The 24,760-nt window shown below is 34.7% G+C and overlaps 2 protein-coding genes across 2 annotated transcripts; both read left to right on the top strand.

The window, feature by feature from the left end:
* Positions 1-571: 571 nt before the first annotated feature.
* LOC123707361 (myrosinase 1-like) lies at positions 572-12,692 on the top strand. The gene is made up of 11 exons (XM_045657363.1): positions 572-618; positions 4,088-4,191; positions 4,392-4,539; positions 5,944-6,110; positions 7,078-7,338; positions 8,531-8,619; positions 9,360-9,504; positions 10,520-10,677; positions 11,173-11,325; positions 11,907-11,998; positions 12,391-12,692. Exons 1-11 carry the CDS (start codon positions 593-595, stop codon positions 12,512-12,514), a joined length of 1,467 nt encoding a protein of 488 aa, XP_045513319.1. The 5' UTR covers positions 572-592; the 3' UTR covers positions 12,515-12,692.
* Positions 12,693-17,165: 4,473 nt separating this feature from the next.
* Positions 17,166-24,760, top strand: LOC123707819 (myrosinase 1-like). Its single transcript, XM_045658168.1, has 11 exons — positions 17,166-17,187; positions 17,254-17,346; positions 17,546-17,693; positions 18,881-19,047; positions 19,373-19,633; positions 20,442-20,530; positions 20,908-21,052; positions 21,335-21,495; positions 23,186-23,338; positions 23,609-23,700; positions 24,444-24,760. The coding sequence occupies exons 1-11, from the start codon at positions 17,166-17,168 to the stop codon at positions 24,565-24,567; spliced, it is 1,455 nt and encodes a 484-aa protein (XP_045514124.1). The 3' UTR covers positions 24,568-24,760.

The raw sequence follows: 24,760 nt of genomic DNA, 5'->3' as shown, positions 1-24,760 counted from the left end.
TTAAGTTATTGAACTATATTTTTACAAGGTCAAGTCAGTTCCTTTATCCAGCAATCAGTAGTACATTGGAGATTGTTGCGTTGTAAATTAATAATTAATAAAACTCTTTTAGAGGTTATTGACAGTTCTTCGTCCGTTCTAGGCTCTTGATTTGAAAACTGGTAGTAATTGTACATTTAGGAGGTTTATTTTCTGAAGTCATAAGTGTACATTTTATTTCCTATATGATACGTTATATATATTTTATTTGATCGTCTTGTTTTATATTTCATTGATAATTCATTTTATTGCAGTCTGAAAAGAATTTATTGTCTTCGTGAAAAAAGTACGCGAGAATAACAAAACATCATAGGATCCGTTCTCAAGAATTCCTTTTCCAAACGATTTTTTATGTACAAGGTTCGTACGTTCTGACGTTATCCGTTAATCCACGCCCTTATATGATACATAATGCCGCCATCTAGTCTAAATATAATCTGCATAAACTGTAAACAATTCCGTACAAACAGATAAGTTATCTTACAATATAAAGATAACATACCACTATGTATATATTGAATTAAGGCGGAAATGTCAAGAAATAGTACGGAAAATGTATCCATTAAGTGTAGTTCTCAGGTAAGCTAATAATTTTATTATCATTAGTTTTTAAAAATAGAACACAACAACTGAGTGTATTTCTCTTATTGGAGACTGTTAGTACTGTTATGGGATAAGTTTTTGATAAAGATCCTTCTTAGTAAGAGTTCTTTATATGTTAAATTAATTATTAGTTATAAGTTAGGGTAGATTTTAATGTCCAGTGATGTCTCGGTGAATAGACAATTATTTAAATAAAACATCATATACCAAGACGTGCTAGACTAAGAAAAGAGGTGGAACTCTCAATGTTTTTCGATTCCTTAAGCAAATGAAAAAAATAATGCATTGACAGTAGTATGTCCATACTAATTCGTCTAGAATAAACTTAGACATGCCCGTTGTTACTATCAATACTTAATAGATAAAATGAAATAGTCATTATAAGAAACATTTATTTCGCATGTAAGTTTCCATTCGTTTAGACATTTAAAAATTAACTAAAACTACTAACAAAACTTACTTTATTTTTTATTATATAAAATAATTTATATCTTATATCTCTTACATAATCTACTGTAGAATCTTTATTATCTTCCCCTGGATATTGATTCTTTTCTCTTAAGTGTCTGATATCACTTTGCATTAACTGTGGTCATCATAGAATGTACAAAGCCGATTTGAAGGTTAGCATTTAGTTGGAGTTTATTTTGAAGTAATACAAGGATTATATAATATAACTAGCTGCCCCCGTGAACTTCGTTTCTCCTTAATGTGGTTTTAGTTAGCTTAATACCGTGACACGAAAGAATAATTTCACTGTATTATCGTCACTATAATTTGACTGTTGACTGTGTTACTTATAACACGTCGTTGGCTATGCTAACACCAAAAATTGAAAAAGTAGAAATAATTGAATTTCACTGGTATTTTGTTTAATACAAAATGAATTTAATTGTTACTTTAGCCTCAATAACACGTGGTAATCATGATATTGCATTGTAGCTTATGTGACACGCTTGTCGGTTTACCATAGCAGTGCCATTTATTGATTACTTACTCAATCCCGTCGAAAAGTATCGACATCTGTTAGAATCTTTTGGAGTTAACAGATAATTGTGACTGTCAATTAATTACAGACATATAATTTGCAATAAAATAAAATTGTGACTATAATTAAAGATCTAAGCTATCCTATCTCTTAAGTTGGACCAGACTGCTCACGGTGTGCCAATTTATATATATTCAGATATACTATATGAATTTGTATTATGATGATGATTATGATTATTTTTTTTAAGTTTCTGGACTATTTTCATAAATCAATCTTTATTGTTAAGTGTGTGTGATTTGTGATATTGTGCAGTGTCGGCCTAAAGGCTTCAGCGTGCCACGCCCGTCCCTGAGGTCGTAGGTTCGATCCCCGGCTGTGAAGCAATGGATTTTCTTTCTATGTGCGCGTTTAACTTTCGCTCGAATGGTGAAGGAAAACACCGTGAGGAAACCGGCTTGCCTTAGACCCAAAAAGTCGACGGCGTGCGTCAGGCTCAGAAGGCTGATCACCTACTTGCCTATTCAATATACAAATGATCATGAAACAGATACAGAAATCTGAGGCCCAGAGCTAAACAGGTTGTAGCATTGATTTTTTTATTTTAATTAAACCGTTGTCCTGAGATTTTGTCCTGAGAGTAATATCGAACTTAGTATTTTGTCTCAAAACAGTGCAGTGTGAAGAAAATCGGAGAAATTATTAGCCCCACTGTTTTTACTATGTCTAACTCTCTGACTTAATGTCCTAGATGGGGCAGAGGCCATCCTCAATGAGTCTTCATCGCGTTCGGTCTTGAGCCTCGTACGTCACCTCGCTCGAAGTATTATTTCCCACGGGGCCACGTTTCCCCTTTCCTTGCGTGTTCCAATCAAGCGCCTGGTTGGAGATATAATTGGAATCTCCTTGGAGTGTATCCATTGCAACTCGCGTCGCTTGATCTACTGGCTAAAAAATAACCACAAATGGCTTTACTTTAGTTCTCATCTATGTCTTTGAATCAGATCGCATACAATTGCATCGGAAGAGAAAGTTATGTATTTTCCTTAAACATGCGACTCTTAAACCATCAAGTTGTGGGTTCAATACACGCCTGTGCATCAATAGATTCCTTTTCAATTAGCACTTTCGTAAGGAAACCGGAAAGTCACAATTCAAAAATCGAGAATATGTGTAAGATATAGAATGGTGATTATTATTTTATACTGTAATGGTTGTTTGTATAAAGTAAGTAACAATTAGAGAAGGGTTCAACATTCTACGTATTTAAAAAACGTTGGTAAGTTTTATGTTCATTAGTGATAAAAAAATTGATCTTGTAATAAAGTAATTTGTAGTATTTCCTGGCTACCTGATAAATATGTATCCATATAAACTTACATCCTTCGTTACTTTGTATATGACTTTTAGCAAATGCTAGTGATTTATAATTTGCATTGTAATATAGAAAGGTCTGGTAGGTGTTAGACACACTTATATACGTGTATAGTTAGGCTGAGAAATAAAAAAATAATATAGGAATACCATTAAAACACTCGTAATATACTTTTATAATGGCGACATTTTCTACTGTATCACGATGTCCTCAGAAGCAGCGGTTTTAAGTGGATGGATTTGCGGTATCAACTGGCTACCAGGCGCAAACTAGATCTTTAATTTTGTAACATTACGGTTATAAACAAATTAACTTTTTTAATAATATTACGCACGCTGTGATGAGAAAAGATATATGAGTACTTTGATTAATATTAATGCAATGAGACATATTTTTAATGAATAACTATGGGGGTTAATTACTCTTAGCAGTATTGGCCTATTGGCTTCAGCGAACGACTCCCATCCTGAGTTCCCAAAGGACTTTATGTCTATGTGCGCATTTAACATTCACTCGAACGGTGAAGGAGAACATCGTAAGGAAACCGGCTTGCCTTAGACTCAAAAAACAACGATGTGTGTCAGGCACAGGAGGCTGATTACCTACGTGCCTATTAGATGACAAATTGTCATGAAGCAGATACAGAAATCCGAGGCCCTGGCCTGAAAAGATTGTAAAGCAACTGATTTATTGATTTTGTTGATAATTTCTATAAATTAAACATGTTTTTTCTATATTTTTTTTATAATGAAAGCTTGCCAACGTTCGGTACACTGATACATTGGTAAGAGAACCACCATATAGAATTTGATCACTATACAATGACGAGTACTAATAGGCAAACATGACATACACGAAGAGATAATACAATTAAAGTTACAAAAGCTAAACGAAAATCGATTTTAAAGCAACTATGGATATCCAGACCTAGAATGCTTAATCTAGATATTGGTGAGCTTTGACCAAAACGCGTTCTTCGGAAAGGAATATGTATCCAAATATGGTAACAAATTCCGATGACAGATTCTGTTGGCAGTTAACGCATACCACATAGATATTAACGTAACATTATTGTTTCAAAGTTTGCTGGTCGCTGCTTGTGCTGCGGAGCGAAAATTTCCTCCAGGATTTAAATTCGGGGCAGCAACAGCAGCCTATCAGGTGGAAGGTGCCTGGAATGTTAGTGGTAAGTTATTCAAAATATAATAATTTTATTTTGGAGAAACAAAGTGACTAAATATTCCGTTAGTAATACATTTTCCATCTGCGTCTATTTATTGACACATTACTCATCGTCAGAAGTTATCTAACATAATTAGATCAAGTAAATGCTGCACAAAACGCGTTTAATTTATTAACATATAATATTTATGGTTTATTCCATAGACAAATCACCAAGTATATGGGACACATTCACCCATGACAATACAGATTTTATCGTCGACAAATCGAATGGTGATGTGGCTTGTGACTCGTACCACCTGTGGGAAGCAGATATAGCCGTAGCCAAGGACCTGGGCTTGCATTTTTACAGGTGAACTTTTACTTACGGTATAAATTTAAAACATTGAGCAATGGTAGGCTATTAACATGAACTTACTAAAACCTATGTGTCCAGCCTTCCATTCCGGAGAGTATTAACTTACTGCTGTGTAACGCTTTTTCTAAAAGATATCTCATCGTGTGGTCCCGGTTATTTTGTTTACTTGATCAGTGTTTCTTCCACTGTTTTTTCCCGTTAGGAGGTAATAGGAGTGACTGTTTGCGATAACTTCCATAAGTATTATGCAAAAGCGAATCATTATGTAATCAAGTTTTTATCTTTTTTTCGAAATTAAATGCCTTAAAAACAAAGAAACGTTATAAAACTTGTTTTAGATTATATTTTATTTACATTGGATATTTTTTATAGAAATTAAAACGTCCTTAAAATTAGTTCGAACACAATTTTCCGCCTGATGCCTTTTGTGATATTTTTTTTTAGTTTCTTTAAAATAAATCGTTATGCCTTGATGGAGAGCTAAGAAAACGGTTGCATTTGTTTAAAGATAATACTAAACACACCGTAATGCATGATTACATAAATATATTAATTATAATAAATTAAAATATTGATGAGAAAGGTTACTAAAAACAAAAATAATATAAAAAGTGATATATATATACATAGTCTTACGCGGTTGACGTTATATTTTTCATAATCTTAAGTTGTCTAAATAAATCTTAGGTACTTGAAAATTTATCAAATGTTTAAGATTATTGCGCTCGTGCCAACAAGGTCGAAGATATTGGTGATAAATGACACATGAAGTATTTTAATCTATGCGAATCTATTAAATGGCCGGCAACGCACTCGCGAGCACTCTAGCATCGAGAGTGTCCATGGGCGGCGATATCACTTAAGATCAGATGAGCCTACCGCCCGTTTGCCCCATGTTCTATAAAAAGAAACCCGATAGGTATAAATTTTTTACACTAATACCGAAATGTATATAATACAATATGATAGCGGTTATTCATATAATATAACTATGATAATGAAACGTATGATATTTGCGTCATTTGTTAAAGTTTTACATTGAATCTTCGATAAAATGTAAAAATAACCTGTCAACTGAAAAGTAACAATATTTTTCCTAAATTAAAATATCCTGTACGAAAGAATTCGGATATTTTGTAATTAAAAATATCAAAAATAATTGGATCTAATAAACGGACACTATTTCCTAATAAACATGGAATTTCCATTAAATTCGGCATGGCGTCCTATTAAATCAGAACTATTTTGTGTTTTACCTCTTCAATAATGTATTATTTACAAACTTTTATAGTACGTGCACTGGCTACTGTGTTTCACGTAAATAAACTGTAATCTCTTAGAATCTTTACTCGTCGTACTCTTACAGTATTCGCCATACTCAAAGGCAGACCTTTTTAGGTTCTCAATATCGTGGCCCCGATTGCTACCCAACGGTCATTCCAATTATGTAAGCGAAGATGGGAAGCGATATTACAACAATTTGATAAACGGATTAATTGCGAATGGAATTGAACCAGTTGTCACATTATACCATTGGGATCTACCACAAAAATTGCAAGACTTGGGTAATTATAACATTTATATGTACCTTGAGTGAGGATGTGGTAACCACCTGACAAAAATGTCGTTTACACTCATACTTCTTCCATACTTTACCTTTGAAGTGTAGATTTTTTTAAAGGTAATAGCAGGCAACCGGGCAAGAAGCTCACCTGATGTTAAGCGATACCGCCGCCCATGGACACTCACATTGCCAGAAGGCTCGCAAGTGCGTTGCCGGCCTTTCAGGAATTGGTACGCTCTTTTCTTGAAGGACCCTAAGTCGAATTTGTTCGGAAATACTTCAGTGGGCAGCTGGTTCCACATAGTGGTGGTGCGCAGCATAAACTACCTTAGAAAACGCTCAGTTGTGTAACGACGGACGTCGAGGTGATACGGATGGTATCTTGTATTCTGCCTTGACGTCCGATAATGAAACTCAGCTGAATACTCCCCATGGTAAATGCGGTAGAAGATGCAGAGACACCCAACATCTCTACGCAACGCCAAGGGATCAAGCCGCACGGAAAGTGATTGGTCGTAAACGATTCGAATCACTCTTCGTTGAATACGGTCAAGTGGAAGGAGCTGGTACTGAGGAGGGAGCTCCCCAGAGGACAGAACAGTATTCCATGTGGGGCCGAATTTGCGCTTTATAGAGCAAGCGGTGGCCCGGAGTGAAGTACCGTCTCGCCTTGCTGAGCACACCAAGCTTTTTGGAGGCTAATTTAGCCTTCCCTTCCCTGACCGCGAAACTGAACGTCATTCGTAGATATAATAATAATTGCCTTCTTAAAAGAACGGTGTTAGATTAGTGGTTAGTATGTAACTTTTGGCTGAGGTCTTAAGTTCAAAGGGTTGCGAAAACTCTTGCTCAAACAATGTGAAGGAAAACATCGTGAGGGAACCGACATACTTTGCCTTTTATTGGAGGCTGTTGGAAAATAAAGGCAATCGATTTTGGCTCGTTATAGAGTATTTCTCTCTCTCTAGGTGGTTGGACTAATCCTGAGCTAGCAATTTTGTTCGAGGATTACGCGAAAGTCGCCTTCGGTCTTTTTGGAGATCGGGTCAAGACTTGGATAACCTTTAACGAGCCGATTATCATCTGTGATGTTGCGTATGAAGCTGGAAGATTGGCACCCGGCATCGCTCTACCTGGAATAGGAAATTATATGTGTGCCAAGGTTGTGATGCTGGCTCATGCGAGAGCTTACAGGCTGTACGATACGAAGTTCAGGCCGCAGTATCAGGGTAAGTGAAACATTTACATCATTGATAGAGAATCGTGACATGTCTCACAGTCTTATTGATTAAAACTAATATAATGTCATTATTTTATCTAAAGTACTAGGAGTTCGTTTTCGGTTAAATTGTATATAGTTGGACTAAAGTTCTCAGTTAGTTAAAACGGTGCAATTAGTTACTTAAGATTTTATGAATAAGGCGATATATTTGATGACATTATGAATTAATGCAAGATTTAACGATCAATAAAACAATTTCTGGGGGGGTTAAGATTTCTATTTCGGACCGGAACGGCCTCTAATTAAAATTATTTTTTGATAAATTGGCCTCAAAGAGATGTATAGTTAACTTATTTCACGTTTTATATTGTTACGAGCTAGGGGATCGGATAGAAAATGCCGTAGATTTATTCAAGGGTTTATTTCTTGGTAAATCAATGAGGAATTTATGGGCACAAATTACTTGCAGAGATGCACTAATAACACAACAACACAGTCACTAATTACTTCACTTACGCACACTTCACACAGTACTTTATCACTTATTCGCACTTTATCGCTTCGGTGTTTCGCTCTTGTTATCGCATTCAAAACTAAAGGCGACTAGTCGCGTTTCGGCTCGCTTATATATCCCTGGGAATAATTCTAAACAATATTCGAGAACTTTCTAAGCGGGCTTGCTACTGAGTAGCGATTGCACAATTCTCTTTCGCACGTTGCTCCGTCCTTGTCGTACGGCGTTCTAGAGTGCTCAGTCTGGTTTCGAGAAAGTTCTGATCTTCTATCTCTCTCTCTCGTATCATTTCGTCCTTGTCTCACACCTAGAGAGTTCGGTCTAGAATATTCCTTCATCAAAGGGGTATACCTAGGCCTGAAAACGCCTGAAAACGGGTCTCCTGAAAACTGCACCAATCGACTACACGTGTTCTGAAACTGACTGAAAAAAGGTTTCAGCTTCCTGAAAACTAGGGTAATTTAATAAAAACAATTTTGTAATATGTGATTGACCCTCTCCTGAAAAGGTCAGAAATCATATTACAGCCTGCTGAAAAGTTCTCTAAGTAGTGGAAAAATCTAGAAACATTGCAGTCGACCCGTCTCCGTAACAATATTCTCACTAACTATTGAAGTGGCGTAAAAATTAAATGGTTTCTAAAAAATTAAAAAGAAGTAATAAATTTACCATTCATCTGTTTCAGGAAAGGTTGGTCTCACGAACCAACAACTCTGGTGCGAACCAAAGAACTCTGACGAGGAGGAGAATGCAGAACTAATACGCAACGTATTTGTAAGTACAAAAAACTACTTTTTTACGGCTTAATAGGTGAGAGAAAGCTATGTTTTCCACTATGGTGATAACTCACTATTTTAAACAGAAAATGCAATAATAAATAAATTGTGTTAAGGAAGCGCTTTATTTATCATGTTAATTGAGTATATCAAGTCAATTTTATTATCCGATAATAGATATGTATCGTGGTATATACATCTATACATTTATGAGTTAAGACAAAAATTATATGAAAAATTCGGATTGTTAAACAAGTAAAGTGTAAAAAGCTCAATGTGCTGCCTCACTCTTGATTCAAAGCTTTATACATTCACTAACAATTTTAACCAACCTCCTAAATCTGTCTTATATCCAAAACGAATTTATGCTTCTTGTACAACAGTACAAATGTTATGAATGGATTACTTTTAGTACTTTCAAGTTCTATAAACAGTCTGTCAAATTGAAGAGACTAGTTGCCACACAGTGATTTATTTTAAACATAACATATTTTTAATATTGATATGGCCACTAGAAGATGTTGTTAGGTTACCTAATTACGTAATAATTTGGTATTATTTGGATGTCACAACTTATTACAGTAGAATAACTGCGTTGCTAGACTTGAATTTTTTATAAGTTAAGTTTTTTCTTTATACATATGGAGCTCTTGCACTGGATTTTACGTAATAACGTATTAAAACGTGTGGGGGCTTAATATACTTTCTCGTTTACTTTAAATCATTTTTATTATGCAGGCATTATTCGCTTATCCTATATACTCGAAGACTGGTGGCTGGCCTCCTAGTGTTGAGAAACGTATAGCCGAGACAAGTGAAAAAGAAGGATACAGTCGATCTCGCTTGCCAACATTCACACAGGAAGAAATTGAATTTATTAAAGGTAAGAAGGAAAGACATACTTAGTAGGTCAGTTACTGTAATTGGTGTCATCAAGCCAATTAGACCCAGTGCTGATTGATACAAGCGTGGATGGACAAAAATAATGTTTTTTTTAGTATATTACCTAAAAACAAGTGCAAAGAGCTCCGTATATATAAAGAAAAAACTTAACTTATAAAAAAATCAAGTCTAGCAACGCAGTTCTACTGTAAAAAGTTGTGACATTCAAGTAATACCAAGTTATTACGTAATTAGGTAACCTAACAACATCTTCTAGTGGCCATATCAATATTTAAAAAAATGTTGTTTTAAATAAATACATTAACTTCCATCACATGGATACACAACGTATCTTACAACTAATACATCTTATATTAAATTAGATTGTTTAGTGCGATTGCAAAGACAATATGTACCCATATATTAAAAACAAAACATTTGTATAATTACGTCTGATTCTAGTTATAATTATTAGACTGCTGGTTAAATATTTGAAATATACCTTGCTTATACATTCCTGCTTTGTAGAAAAAAATCAGGTTTCTAATTTTTATCACTACAAAGAAATTTCATAGTACGGTCGTTGCGATTTTTTGCTCGACTCGACAGGCGAACTGCCGTGCCCTCAAAGACTATTATACTTAAAAAAATCTCGTTAAAATGAAACATAAAAAAAAACAATGGCGCTACAACCTTTTTTAGGTCTGGGCCTCAGATTCTGTATCTGTTTCATGATCATTTGTTAATCGAATAGGCAAGTAGGTGATCAGCCTTCTGTGCCTGACGCATGCCGTCGACTTTTTGGGTCCGAAACGAGCCGGTTTCCTCACGATGTTTTCCTTCACCGTTCGACCTAATGTTAAATGCGCACATAGAAAGAAAATCCATTGGTGCACAGCTGGGGATCGAATCTACGATCTCAGGGATGAGAGTCGCATGCTGAAGCCATTAGGCCAACACTGCTCAAAATTAAACTTATATGGCTGTAATTCAACAACAAGAGAATATACTTTCAGGTACATATGACTTTTATGGACTTAACTACTACACTTCGCGAACGGTTGAGACTGCTCAGCCAGGCGAAAAGCTTTCCTGGCCAGTGTCAGGCAGTTGGGAATTCGGTTTGGCATTATCGACTGATCCCAGCTGGAAGGCTGGTCATGCATGGCTAATTGTAAGTTTGATATATATGGAAGACATGTTTATTTAAAAAACTATACTTTAAACTTCGTCAATAACCACCATTTTGATGTGTTAATTTATCGTTTACTGTTTCAATAATTTACAACGAGGTGACCGCCTAATAGTCAACGAATTAATAAAAAATAAATTACCGAACACACGCATAAATATTTGTATATCTCAATAAGATAATTCAAATAATGGATATATATACTTTAGAACCTTTATTGAAATATGTTCTTAATTTAAAGGAGTTTACCGTATCGACGGTAGGAATGTTCAACGTTTGACTGTTACGAAACCCACATGTTTATTAAGTTTAACTTTGTAAACTATCTGATTCGATTGTTTTCCTTTTTTTGAAATTAAAGTTGGTAACGCTGTTTTCCACTTATAATTAATCGAAACCAGACTTTGTTTGGGAAGAATTGTCGCCGTACTAGTACTAGCAGAACGTTGAATCTAAAATTTTAAATTTCTATTGCAGAGCTACCCTCCAGGTATTCGCCGTCAGTTGCATTGGCTGAAGGAGAAGTTTGGTGATATTGAATTCCAGATTCTGGAGAATGGGTACGCCACATCCGAACCCGTTATGTATGATCAGGGAAGAGTAAACTACTATAGGGACCATTTGGAACAGGTTAGTACTTGGGCTACGTAACGAAACCACATTTCTCGCAATTTTTCTGTAATGGTTTAGGTTAAATTGGAAAAATGAAATCAATTTACCCAGTTCTATTAACATTAATATTTGTTATAAACTTAAAATGTTTTTCAATTGTATGTGTTTACTCTAAATGTCGAAACATTTCATTAACAGTCTACAATCAAAAAGCTAAAGGTGTTTTAAATACAAAAGATAAAGAATATATTAAGTTATTAATTTAATTTTCACTAAAAATACTTATTATCATTGAAACTCATGAAGGAATATTGAAAATCCTTATATACTGAGGTTTATTCAAGCGGTGGAACTGGCATCTCCTGGACAGACGTACTCACCAATAGGCCCCAACCTTCTTAACGTTAGGTGTGTCCAATTCTGTAGAAAAACACCATTTAATATACCTCAAAGACACAGCATGTTGTGTAATTAATAAGTATTTTAATATTATCATGTACTGTACTGGCTGGCTGTACCTGCGTAAGAGTAAAAATACGACAAATGAAAAATGAAATTACAGAAACTTTGTAGCTTGACTATCACTTATATGCTTTTAGGTGCTTCTTGCTATAAACGAGGATAAAGTCAATGTAACGGCCTACACTGCGTGGTCTCTTATTGACAATTACGAGTGGAGTAGTGGATACACGTAAGAAAGTTCAACTACTATATACTTTTACGCGATTAACATTATACATTTAGATTTTATTAATCCTATATAGTTTCAAGCTCTTTTTAGCTATCGTGGTCAGGGAGAGATTTTAATTAAATTAAATTTAGGTTCCAAATAGCTTTAGCTTTTGTCCTTGTCACTTACATATAATTTTAGATGTAAAGATACTTGAAAACATCCATCATTGGCTTAGAGTTAATTTGTATGTTTTTCATTTTACGATGTGTAACAGGACACGTATTCACTAAAGTAACATTTTGTTCCTTTTCCAATTGTATTAACGTTATGTACGGAGGTGAATCAGGGCTGTAGAAATCAGAAATTAATCTATTCTAGTTAGACGCTGCTAATTATTTACTGCATTTCAGGTCAAGATTTGGCTTAGTGAACATTGACTTTAACGATCCGAATCGCAAGCGCACCCTTAGAGCCTCCGCCCACTATTACGCGGCTGTGATAAATAGCCACTCACTAGACCTTCCTCATCATTAGTCGCGTGGATGTGTTGAAAATTTGGTTTCAATAAATTATAAGCTCGTGACCTGAAATGGGACATTGGGTGTCTACATAGTATAAGACTGACTTTTACATTGTATCTCTCTACTAAGGTGAAATTTATAATAAATGATTTAACTTAATGGTTAAATTATATCAATTGTTATAAAATAAATAATTATAAATTGTATATATTGTTTTAATTATACATACATTAAATCTAATGTCTTTGTCTTTGTAATTAAATCTAATCTTAACCTATGCTTATAATGCATATTGGTTGCTTTTTATAAACTTTTGAAATATTCAAACGAAATTCTGTACGTCAAATAATATTTGCCTTAAAGTGGTATATATTATGATGGATGAATTGAAAAACAAAAGATTTAAAAACTACAACAAACAACATAACTTGTCTAATTACAAATGAAAGCAATCAAATGATTTATTATGTGATATAGTTTTGAAATACTTATAGTATTTCAAAACTTTTGCAATCGTAGCGTCGTGTAACCTCTGGGAAGTTGAATAAATAGTTTGACTGCCATGGCGTAGATGTTTTATATAAAGCTGGATTCTGGGACCATGTTTTTTCTAAACGGAAATTACACCAAAATCTAATTTATTTATATCGCGATTACAGCAGTGAAAGAAGCGTTCCTTCCAGATGAAGCAAATATTTTGCCGTAATTGTAATAATATTCGTACACATACATAGAACATGCATACAAGTATCCCGCGATGTACCTCAACCACTAGAGTACACTGCTGTTAAATAAGAAATTCTTAAGAGTAATATTATAAAAACAATTGAACATCCATCCATTGTTTATTTGAAAAAACTACAAGATAAATAAAGGATGTTCTGAGAGTTTGACTGGGTCTTACTGGCACACGCCCTCGACTTTAAGGCTGGTTTCTTCACGATGTTTTCCATCATCGTACGCGACTATTAACATAATCACTAAGTCCACTGGTTTGAACTGGGGTTTGCTGAGATCTTACGCAGTTGCTTTGAGGTGACTAGGCCAACACAATACAGGAAATATTTATTACATTTGTCTTTTGTAGTGAATAATCAAGTTTAGTTTCGGAAAATAAGATAAAAATTAACGTCGCAACTAAGCCCTATTATTTAATATTACGTGACTGTTTCTCAACATACCCATTGCTGATAGAAATTAAACGTTTTTCTTATGTTTTTTATAGTTAACTGCTTTAATCTCATGAGAAGCAAGACATAATGGTTGCAGCTCCTTGCAAATAAAACAAAAACCTGGCGATAAAGGGTGACCAGGAGTTATTTGCCAGTTCTACGTCACTTGATTAAGGGACTCACAGTAAGTGTAAATTAAGTAGCAATTTTTTACTGACGTCATAATTTTATATTGTTATTCACGTGTTTTTTTAATTTAATCCGTCAACAAAGTAAAGAATTCCGTACAACAAAAGAACAACTAAAGCAAAAGATGGCATGAACACCATGTATAGTACTGATTTTTTAAAGTAAAAATGCATTAAGGTGCAAATGTTGGGAACTATTACGGAAAATGTATCGATTAAGTGTGGTTCTCAGGTGAGTTAATAATTTTTTTATCACTAGTTTTAAAAAATAGAACACAAGAACATAATGTCTGTGAGAATCATTGAAGACTGTAAGAGTAATGGTCACTTTTTTGTTAGTTAGAGATCCTAAAGGTTTAAATACATTTTTTCAAGTTTGCCTAGTCTAGCCTAGATTTTAATGTCCACTGATGTCTCAGTAAAGAGATAATTTATGAAAAAAAATGTGTGCGTGTACAAGTGTACACACGTAAGAAGTGAAACTTCTTTATGACCTTTTTAGAACAATGATCTAAGATCTCTTATTTCATTGTGCAACGTAACCGAAAAATGTGACGGTAAATTTATTTCCAACGCCGATAAAGAAGTTTCACTCCAAAACCATCATAGATTTCCAACTGAAAATGTTGTATTTTCTCTATATGAAATCCCGTCAACCTCAATAACGCATTTCTAACACTGTATATAAATATTTCATAGCCAGCCTTTAGATTTTTAAAGAATGAAATAAGGTGGTGGATGGGTTGTGGTGGTCTTCTTGCTATATCTAGTCTTAGTCTAGTGGTACGCCTCGTTTCTGAATCTTACCGTAAATGCGGAATTACATTACGAAATTACTGGTATGCATGTGTTTCACGAAAGTAGTTTCGATGTATGCGAGAGTAATCCGTAAATAAAGTAGTGTCGTGAACTCCATATCGCTCTAACCATAGCCTTGTCAGCATCAAAGCTATATTTTTCATATTCAATGTAGCTAATGAGATGCTTACCTATAAACTTAAAAAACACTTTTAAGCAAAGAAGACGTTGGTAGATTCGAGGATTGTTAACAAGTAAGCATTTGGGTGCAATGAAGTTAGTCTCTGAATTAGCAATTGAGATCCTGAGTGTTATTGAAACTGTTTTAGAATGAGTGAAGATAATTTAATTGCCTTACTGAAAATAATGTCTAACAAAATATCTAAACAAGATGTGTCGAGAAGCGACGAGAAGAAGAATTTGAAGTTTAGGTTATACCAGCAAAACTTAAACTTATTTACGCTGTGTTTTTTTACCAAATGGAAATAGTTTTAAGTGTTTATCATACAAATTCAGGGTGGCATCATGTATTGGCATTAACGTACACACGTCCGCACAGCGCAGGAGCTTTCGCGACACTAGTTTCACGTCGCATCTAAATTATGAAATCAGTTGTATGAAACTAATTTCACCAAAGACAAGAAAAGACAAACGTTAGCTGTCAATGATTTTATTTCTTTCGCTACAATGGGCAAATGGAAAACACGATTCATAGACGGCAGATTTTTTCTATATTAATTGAACTAAAATAAACTCATACATCCTCGTTGTAACTTTCAATATTAATTATATGAAATTAAAAAAAAATCATAAAATTTATTTATATTTTTATGAACATTAGTAATATATCTTTAAACCTTAATCTGTGTGTCAACTGAAGTCGCCAATTTCTGTCAAATTTATTTACATTATTTTTTTTCATTTGTACAGAAACAGATAAGAGTGCTTTAGTAAAAATAACACACGTAACTAAAAATAATTTAGTCTATGTACATTTTAGTTTATGTATAGAACTGGTGACCAACAGCTTTTATTTACTATGTTTTATTATTTATTTATTTAAATTTTATGTATATTTTCATACATTTTTACATCTACCCGCTTACCGTCTACAATCTAAAAATACGACTAAAGGACTGGCTCATGAACATACCCTACGCAGAGTTGGAGATTCTTTTGAGGCCTAGTATGTAGTACAGACTTTATTCATTCACTTACTGACTCACTCTCTCACTCACTCACTCACACACTTGCACTCACACACTCCCTTATGCACTCAAGCGTGTTGATAACAGTTAAAAATCAATAACAAAAAAATAAAATAAAAAAAATACTAGAAGATGTAACTAAATTATATATAAATTAAATATTTTAAGAATGTACAATTAAGTTTGTTATGAAAGAGCTAGAAACCCTGAGACAGGTATATTTTTTTACTTAAAAGGGTTCCCAAATCATACACATTGTAATGAATTTGAACTTAAAATGAATAAACATTTCTTATTATTATTTTGTCATCAAAGTAGTCTTGCTCTTTTACGAATTTTGTAAATGTTTTTGACGTTCATAAGCATGCACTAAGACGTATCTAAACTGTATAAACTTATTTTGATTTTGATCAAATGAGATAAAACTTATATCTCTGTGATATTATCTACTATCAAAGTAATCACAAAATTAACGAAACTGTTTTGTAGTTGGCCATTTTCATATTTCATATTATTTTCTCGAGATATCCTTATTTTATTAATGAATTCGTATTTTACGATTTATTTTTTAGTTCCTCAATAGATGTGATGCCATTTCCTGTTTATTATCACAAAGCTGACTTTATCATTAATATAAAAGTATATTTATTAAACCATTGTCATTTAGTATTTACAATAAATACTATGAGTATGTAGATTAAATCTGTATTTGTTTACGTAAGGTTAGATAATGCGCTATAGTGGCAAGTAAATAATAATAAATATATTACAAATAAAATTATATTGAAAGAAAAATATTGTATTGTCTTTTGTTAAAGTAGCTTTTACACATTAAGAAAAAACACTTTTTGAACGGATTAAAGCTATGTAATTTGTCTTCAGTCACCGTGACCACGCACGCAGAAAAGCACGCGAAACGTCGGAAAAAAAATTAGAATTATGTAAATAACTATAAGTTTTTAATAATAATACATAACTTTAATCCGATCAAAATGTGTTTTTCTTAAGAAAAATATTACATTGTTAAGAAATGCGTCGAAATTATTAGCCCCTTTGTCTTTACTATTTCTTATTTCTTGACTTAATGTTCTATGACGCCTGAAACTGTGAACTCATTGTGGACGCCCAATGCTTCAAGCATAGTTTCCATCGCGTTCGTTGGATTCGCTGGCGTCAAATCTGCTGCCGAATTAGTGTAGCCGTTTTCACTATAATACTCCTCCATCTCTTTCCATCACAGCGTACACGATAGCAAGAAATATCTTTTAAATGAAACAAGTGTGAATGTTTACCGAAATATGTTAAGAGATTCCGATGGTGGTTAGTGTTGTGCTCTGATAGTATATTTTAATTGAACTCAATATTTTTTTTAAAGTTTGCTTGTAGCAGCGTGTGTTGCAAGGCGAACATTTCCGGCAGGATTCAAATTCGGGGCAGCAACAGCGGCCTATCAGGTGGAAGGTGCCTGGAATGTTAGTGGTATGTTTTATTTTCAATAGAATATAATAATGTGTTTTGTAGAAACAAAGGAGAAAATTTATGTTGGACATTTTCGACCTATTTATTGACACACTATTCATCGTCAAAACTTGTCTACCACACAATTAAATCAAGAAAATGATCTACAAAATGCGTTTAATTTACTAAAATAATATCATATTTATGGTTTATTCCATAGACAAATCACCAAGTATATGGGACACATTCACCCATGACAATCCAGATTTAATCGCCGACAAATCGAATGGTGATGTGGCTTGTGACTCGTACCACCTGTGGGAAACAGATATAGCCGTAGCCAAGGAGCTGGGCCTGCATTTTTACAGGTGATCATACATTTGTTTTTATCACAATCATTTAAAACATTACAAAATTTTAGATTCATAGATTAAAACCAAACCTTTCCAACCTGATTGCGGGAGAGTGTTAAATTGGGTTTCTTCGTAAGGCTCTATAATAAATGATTACATATATATAAGCAATACTTATTATTTATTATCTATTTATTATGCTCCTATCATTGTTTGTTAATTTACCTTAACTAAATGTCGTGTATATTTAAAAAATAAATTAATATATTAAAATAAATTCTTAATTTGTTTTACCTCCATCACTTTGCTATGCCCAAGGTCGACAGTAAAAAGTCGTAAAGAGTTGTATATATATACAGGCGTGTAAAGGCATTGTCCTTATTAGTTCTTATATTACAAAAATAATTACTAAATATAACATAATAATAGATAAAAATACATATTACATTTTTTTAATAAATAATGTTTATTATCCTTCACCATTAGATAACTTGATTAATACTTTCAATAGTTATGCGAATTTATAAATATTGTAAAGAAAATTTTCTGTCACAATTCTTTATAGATTTCTATATATTATATGCATAGATATTAAGTCGTATTGTGCGGATCCAGCTTCCCACTGAAGTATTTCCGAACCAATTCGACTTAGGGTCTTTCAAGAAAAGAGCGTACCAATACTTTAAAGGCCGGCTACGCACGCGCGAGCCCTCTTGCATTGAGTATCCATGGGCGGCGGTATCACTTAAGATCAGATGAGCCTCCTGCCTGTTTGCTTCTTATTCTGTAAAAAAAATTAGATAAAAATATAGTTAGGTATAACAATGTACGTTTACTGCGCATTCTTACTTTGAAGCTGATCAATAAATACAATTTTTTATTTATTTAAGCATGCTCAGCATGCAATATATGAATATTAAACCTACATCAAATAGCTGGCAAATGAAAAGGGAAAATATATTAATAACATAAAAACGGGGATTCCGACAAGGAGTACTAATAAATCAAAAAATATTCAATAATTGACCGCTTAGATAATGTAATTATAGGCGTATTTTTTAATACTATTAATGTAGAACGTGCACTGGCTAAAGTGTTTCACGTAAATAAACTGTAATGTCTTAGAATCTTTACTCGTTACATTCTGAGGAAGTTAATATATATGTACAGTATTCGCCATACTCAAAGGCAGACCTTTTTAGGTTCTCAATATCGTGGCCCCGATTGCTACCCAACGGTCATTCCAATTATGTAAGCGAAGATGGGAAGCGATATTACAACAATTTGATAAACGGATTAATTGCGAATGGAATTGAACCAGTTGTCACCTTATACCATTGGGACCTACCACAAATATTGCAAGACTTGGGTAATTATAACATTTATTTGTACCTTGAGTGGTAACGTCCTGACAAAAATGTCGTTTACACTCATACTTCCTCCATACTTTACCTTTTTATAAAAGTGTAGATATAATAATAATTGCCTACTTAAAAGATTGGTGATTAGTGGTTAGTGCGCAAGTTTAGGCTGAGGAAAAGGAACCCGACACAAATGGAGGTACGCAAACACTTGCTCCTACAATGGAGGAAAACACCGGTTTTAAAAGCAATGGATGGTTTAATTGGAAACTATAGATATATAAATACAATTGATTGTGGCTCAGTAAAGAGTATATCTCTCTTTGTCTTCAGGTGGTTGGACTAATCCTGAGCTAGCAAGTTGGTTTGAGGATTACGCAGAAGTCGCTTTCGGCCTTTTTGGAGATCGGGTCAAGACCTGGTTAACTTTTAACGAGCCGGTTAGCTTCTGCGACGTTGCGTATGAAGGTGGAAAAGCGGCACCCGGCATCGCTCTACCTGGAATAGGAAATTATATATGTGCCAAGGTTGTGATGCTGGCTCATGCGAGAGCTTACAGGCTATACGATTCGAAGTTCAGGCTGCAGTATAGGGGTAAGTGAAACAGTTACCTGAATTACCTTTGGTCAAATAGCGGACGGAGCGGGAAAGCGACGTGAGCAGTTGTTATACACAACGCACATTTTTGTATTGCCCAAATACAATACAAAGTAATATGGTTCTTCAACTCTTCATGTTCTTGGCCATTTTTGTGGTCGGGGAAAAAGTTGGATTCACGTCAGGCGTGACGTTCTCCTGCTATATGTTGGACTACAAAAACGAATACCCATAAAACACAACGTTTAGTGCCGCTTGCGCCCCAACCCGCCGTGCTTCTCTTGTTTTACCGTGGGTCGTGACGCGACCGCTGCTCGAGTGCCGAGCGTGACGGCTAGTGGCCGTGGCAGAAATTTTTCAAGCAAGGTGGCTGTGAAGATTATGCAGCCTTTACATTTTTTGTTATGATTTTGTTAACAAGATTATTTTTAAAATCCAACAATTTCGTTGAAATTGCACGTAAAATATTTCTTTTTCGAGCACAAAATTATACACAAACCATCCAGTTCGCAGACTTCAATCAGTTGTAGGACTGACATGTTGATATGGGGATATGGGATATATTTCAAATATTACCGAATGAATGCGAAATTTTAATTTTTTGTTTTAGTTTTAATCTATATTTTAGTAAAACTTTGGCAAATAAAATCAAATATGATATTGTATAAAAGTGGACCCAAAATAAAGATTTTTTTGTAAACAAATGGCACCGAAGAGCTGTGTGTACGAAATAGTTAAATTATTAATTTTGTCGTTCACGTTTTGTTGCGCTTGTAAAACTTTTTTGATGATTTATCTATTTTAGGAAAGGTTGGTCTCACGAACCATCACCTCTGGTGCGAACCAAAGAACTCTGACGAAGAAGAGAATGCAGAGCTTATGCGCAACGTAATGGTAAGTACAAAAAATGTATTTATTTTGTACAGCTTAATAAGTAAGGAAAATCAACGATTCCCACTAACTGTTGGCAATTATAATCCATTAAAAACGTATTACAGATTACATTATATTATATAGAAAATACAATTTTAAATTCAGTCGCTTTATTAAGTCATTGTAAGTATATCAAGGCCAATTTTATTATCATAATCATAATTATCATCAATGTCAAATTGAAGACGAGATGCCTGCGACACACTGTCGGGTCTAATGTACTTTCTGATTTTACTTTATCATGTGTTTTTCTTAATATATTTCTTTTTTACACATCTAAAGCCCAATGTGTTTTTTGAAACATTCTTATTCGGCCTTTTGTTATGTAAAACTTTCAGGCATTATACTCTTATCCTATATACTCAAAGACTGGTGGGTGGCCTCCTAGTGTTGAAAAACGCATAGCCCAGATAAGTGAACAAGAAGGATACAGTCAGTCCCGCTTGCCCCCATTCACACGGGAAGAAATTGAATATATTAAAGGTAAGGAGGAAAGACTATGTAAGTCAGTTGTAATATGTGTATATCCATAGACCAGGTTTTGTTAAAAAATTAAGTCAGTATGTAAAAATCTTGTATATTCTTCGATAAAAATTCATAGTTCCGCGAGGAGAGGAGAGAAGAAGAGTAAAAGAAGTGACGTAACGATACAAGCGTGGATAGACAAAAAAATGAATCAATAATTTGTTATAGACGAACAATTTTTAAAACCAACGTAACTGATGTATTTGACTGTAATTCAGCAACAAGAGAATATTATTTCAGGTACATTTGACTTTTATGGTATCAACTATTACACTTCGCGAGTAGTTGAGACTGCTAAGCCAGGCGAAAACCTCACCTGGGTGTCACTATCAGGCAGCTCGGAATTCGGTTTGGCATTAACGCCTGATCCTAGCTGGAAGGCTGGTCTTGCGTGGCTGATTGTAAGTTATATAACTATTTAAAGTATAATTCTTTGCCGTGATTTTGCATGGATTCGTTCAGATATATGTTAATTAAAACACTTTGTTTGAAGCTGGGTAACAACTGACTTTAATGATTTAAAGTATGAGCTTATAACATAAAATTTGTGGGGTTGAGACGCTTAAAAACGAACTTGACATATAACTAAGTTACACTTCAATACGAGTATCGATACCAAGTGTGACGATTGCTTACATTTAATTTACGCTTCTAATAATTACCTAATATATGTAACTAAGGTTAGGAAGAGTTACTTTAAAGCCGAACTTTGGTACCTCCTGACGTAGATTATCCAAATTTCGTCTATATATCAGCAAGTCTATGACTAAACAAGCAGGCAACATCCCCACTTAATGTATCGACGAGATTTTAGGGCATTGAGACTTTATCCAGGACGACAAGAAAAGGGATGAGAGAAGCAACCCCTACTATTGTGCATAACTTTACAAGTGTAGTTCTCGTAAATGATAGTTATCTGCTGCTGTTGTGCCATTTTATCGTATCAAAGACATTTTCGAAGTCGACAAAAGCTAAATAATCTTCCCTTTGCCATTCTGATTCCTGTTCTGGTATTATACGTAAGGTGTTGATATTGTCAGTGCATGACTTATTAAAAATTCAGGTTCCTCATTACGTATAAGAGGCTCGACTGCCTTCAACAGTCTGCCCAGTATATCTCTGCATAGCACTTTAGATGGGTAACGTAAAGAGTAGGGTGATACCTCTCTAGTTGTTGTATTGGCTGTGGTCTCCCTTCTTAGGTGATGTTATTAAGAGTCCATTAACAGCCTTTGGAAGTGTGTTAAGTATTTCGACTGTAATAGGATCAATGCCAGGTGCTTTGCCGTTTAAGAGACTGTATAGCGTTAGTCACTTCCTTCTCGATTGGTACAGTTTCGATGTTTAGTTTGCCGGATGACGTTAGATACTTCTGGGATGCTAGTTTTATTAGGCGTTCGGTAAAGATTATGTAAGTGCCATGCCAACGTGGAACGTTTATCTGTACGATGAGCAGGTGACCCTCGGGAGAAGTCTTGATAGGACGGTCGCGTTGTAGAGCTATCGCAAGATACCAGTAATTTCAGCTCGCTGCGCTTTGCCAGCAATATTTTCAGTCCATACGCGTCGATCTTTTCGAGTACTGCGACACATAAGTTTCTTCGTATTGGGATATAAGGTTCGAAGTTGATTTAGCGCTGCTTAATTTCTTTCTGCCACTATTCTCAGAGGATTGCCTTCCCTGCCTCATCTAGATCCACGTACGTTGCGATATCTATTTTTCCCGTTGATAGTTGTAGCCTAAAACCAAGGAGCTCTCTCTGTGTAGGCCAATGTATACACGCCTTATCTGTTAGTCATACCCCCTCCCCGTGTCTAGACACGGTATGACTAAGGGCGAAGCGATTCGGAATATTAACTGACTCAAAACGACATAATCGGTTTATTTACCTAGCTTAGGCAAATATATCGATTTCAATTGCGTAATTTAAGAATGACGGCGTTAAATGTCGAAGTTTGGGTGTTTGGATTTTATTCAAGAAGACATGTCGCCGCTTTAATAGCACAGTCCATGTCCAATGAAATATGATTGTTCAATCTACTGCATGCTTAATTAGAACGTTATATATATTTTTTAAATTTTGATTGCAGAGCTACCCTCCAGGTATTCGCCGTCAGTTGCAATGGCTAAAGCAGAAGTTCGGTGATATTGAATTCCAGATTATGGAGAATGGGTACGCCACATCCGAACCCGTTATGTATGATGACGAAAGGGTAAACTACTACAAGGACCATTTGGAACAGGTACGTTTTTGTAGCTGCGTAATGACAACTCATTTCTTGCAACTGTTTAGTAATGGGCAGGCACTGTTAAATAAGTGCTTTGATATTATCATGCTAAGTCTCTACCTGCGTAAGAGTAATAAGAAGCACATTCAGATGACTGCATTATTCTTATCAGTATATAGATGAGTCGACAATGATGATGAAGATAATGATGCGTCACATCTGTCTCCTCGAAATGAAATTACTGAAACATTTTAATTAGAATTACCAGCTCTTGTATGCTTTAAGCTGCTGCTTGCTATAAACGAGGATAAAATCTTTGTAACGGCCTACACTGCGTGGAGCCTTATGGACAACTATGAGTGGAATAGTGGATACACGTAAGGAAATTAATCTTTTCTTTTATCACCTAACATCTATATAAAACTTCCGTAACGGAGATTTTTGTAATGCAACACAGTTTCGAACGTTGTTTAGAAACGAGACCAGGCAGTGAATTTTATTTGAATTTAATAATTCAATTTTGAATTCTAAATAGCTTTTGGGTGATTTGTCCTTATCAAAAGCTAAATCAATGGCGCTACAACCTTTTTAGGTCTGGGCCTCAGATTTCTGTTTCTGTTCAATGATCGTTTTTTAAATCGAATAGGCAAGTAGGTGATCAGCCTTCTGTGCCTGACGCACACCGTCGAATTTTTTGGTCTAAGGCAAGCCGGTTTCCTCCCAATGTTTTCCTTCACCGTTCGAGCTAATGTTAAATGAGCACATAGAAAGAAAATCCATTGGTGCACAGCCGGGAATCGAACCTACGACTTCAGGGATAAAAGTCGCACCCTAAAGCTACTAGGCCAACACTGCTTTTGTCCTTATCACTGGGATATAAACAAGTAAAAGAGATAAAATATATATATCTATAATTGACTTATAATTAATTTATCGATGAGATGTCGTTTTCGACCATTTCACTGACGATTTTGTATTTTTGTCGCTCACTTTGACAAAAAAACAAGTTTACATTAAAGCAACGTTTTGTGCATTTTGAAAATAATGTTGACGTTCTGATTTAGTGGCAGTAAAACTGTCTAATCTAGAATAACGCTGCTAATTTTTTACTGCTTTTCAGGTCAAGATTCGGCTTAGTGAACATTGACTTTAACGATCCGAATCGCAAGCGCACACTTAGAGCCTCCGCCCACTATTACGCGGCTGTGATAAATAGCCACTCACTTGATCTTTATAAACGTTAATCCCGTGGAAATTAAAAAATATTATAAGCCAGTGACCTAAGATGTAACATTGGGTGTTGGTTGTAATGTATGGTATATGACATACCTATTTAAAAAATAAAAGAAAGTAATAAAAAATCTGTGGCGCTACAACCTTTTTCTAGGGCCTCAGATTTCTGTATCATGTATTATGATCATTTGCCGTCGATTTTTT

Source organism: Pieris brassicae, chromosome 3, assembly GCF_905147105.1.
Source record: "Pieris brassicae chromosome 3, ilPieBrab1.1, whole genome shotgun sequence".
NCBI classification, from domain to species: Eukaryota; Metazoa; Arthropoda; class Insecta; order Lepidoptera; family Pieridae; genus Pieris; species Pieris brassicae.
This window is presented reverse-complemented; position numbering and strand designations above follow the sequence as displayed.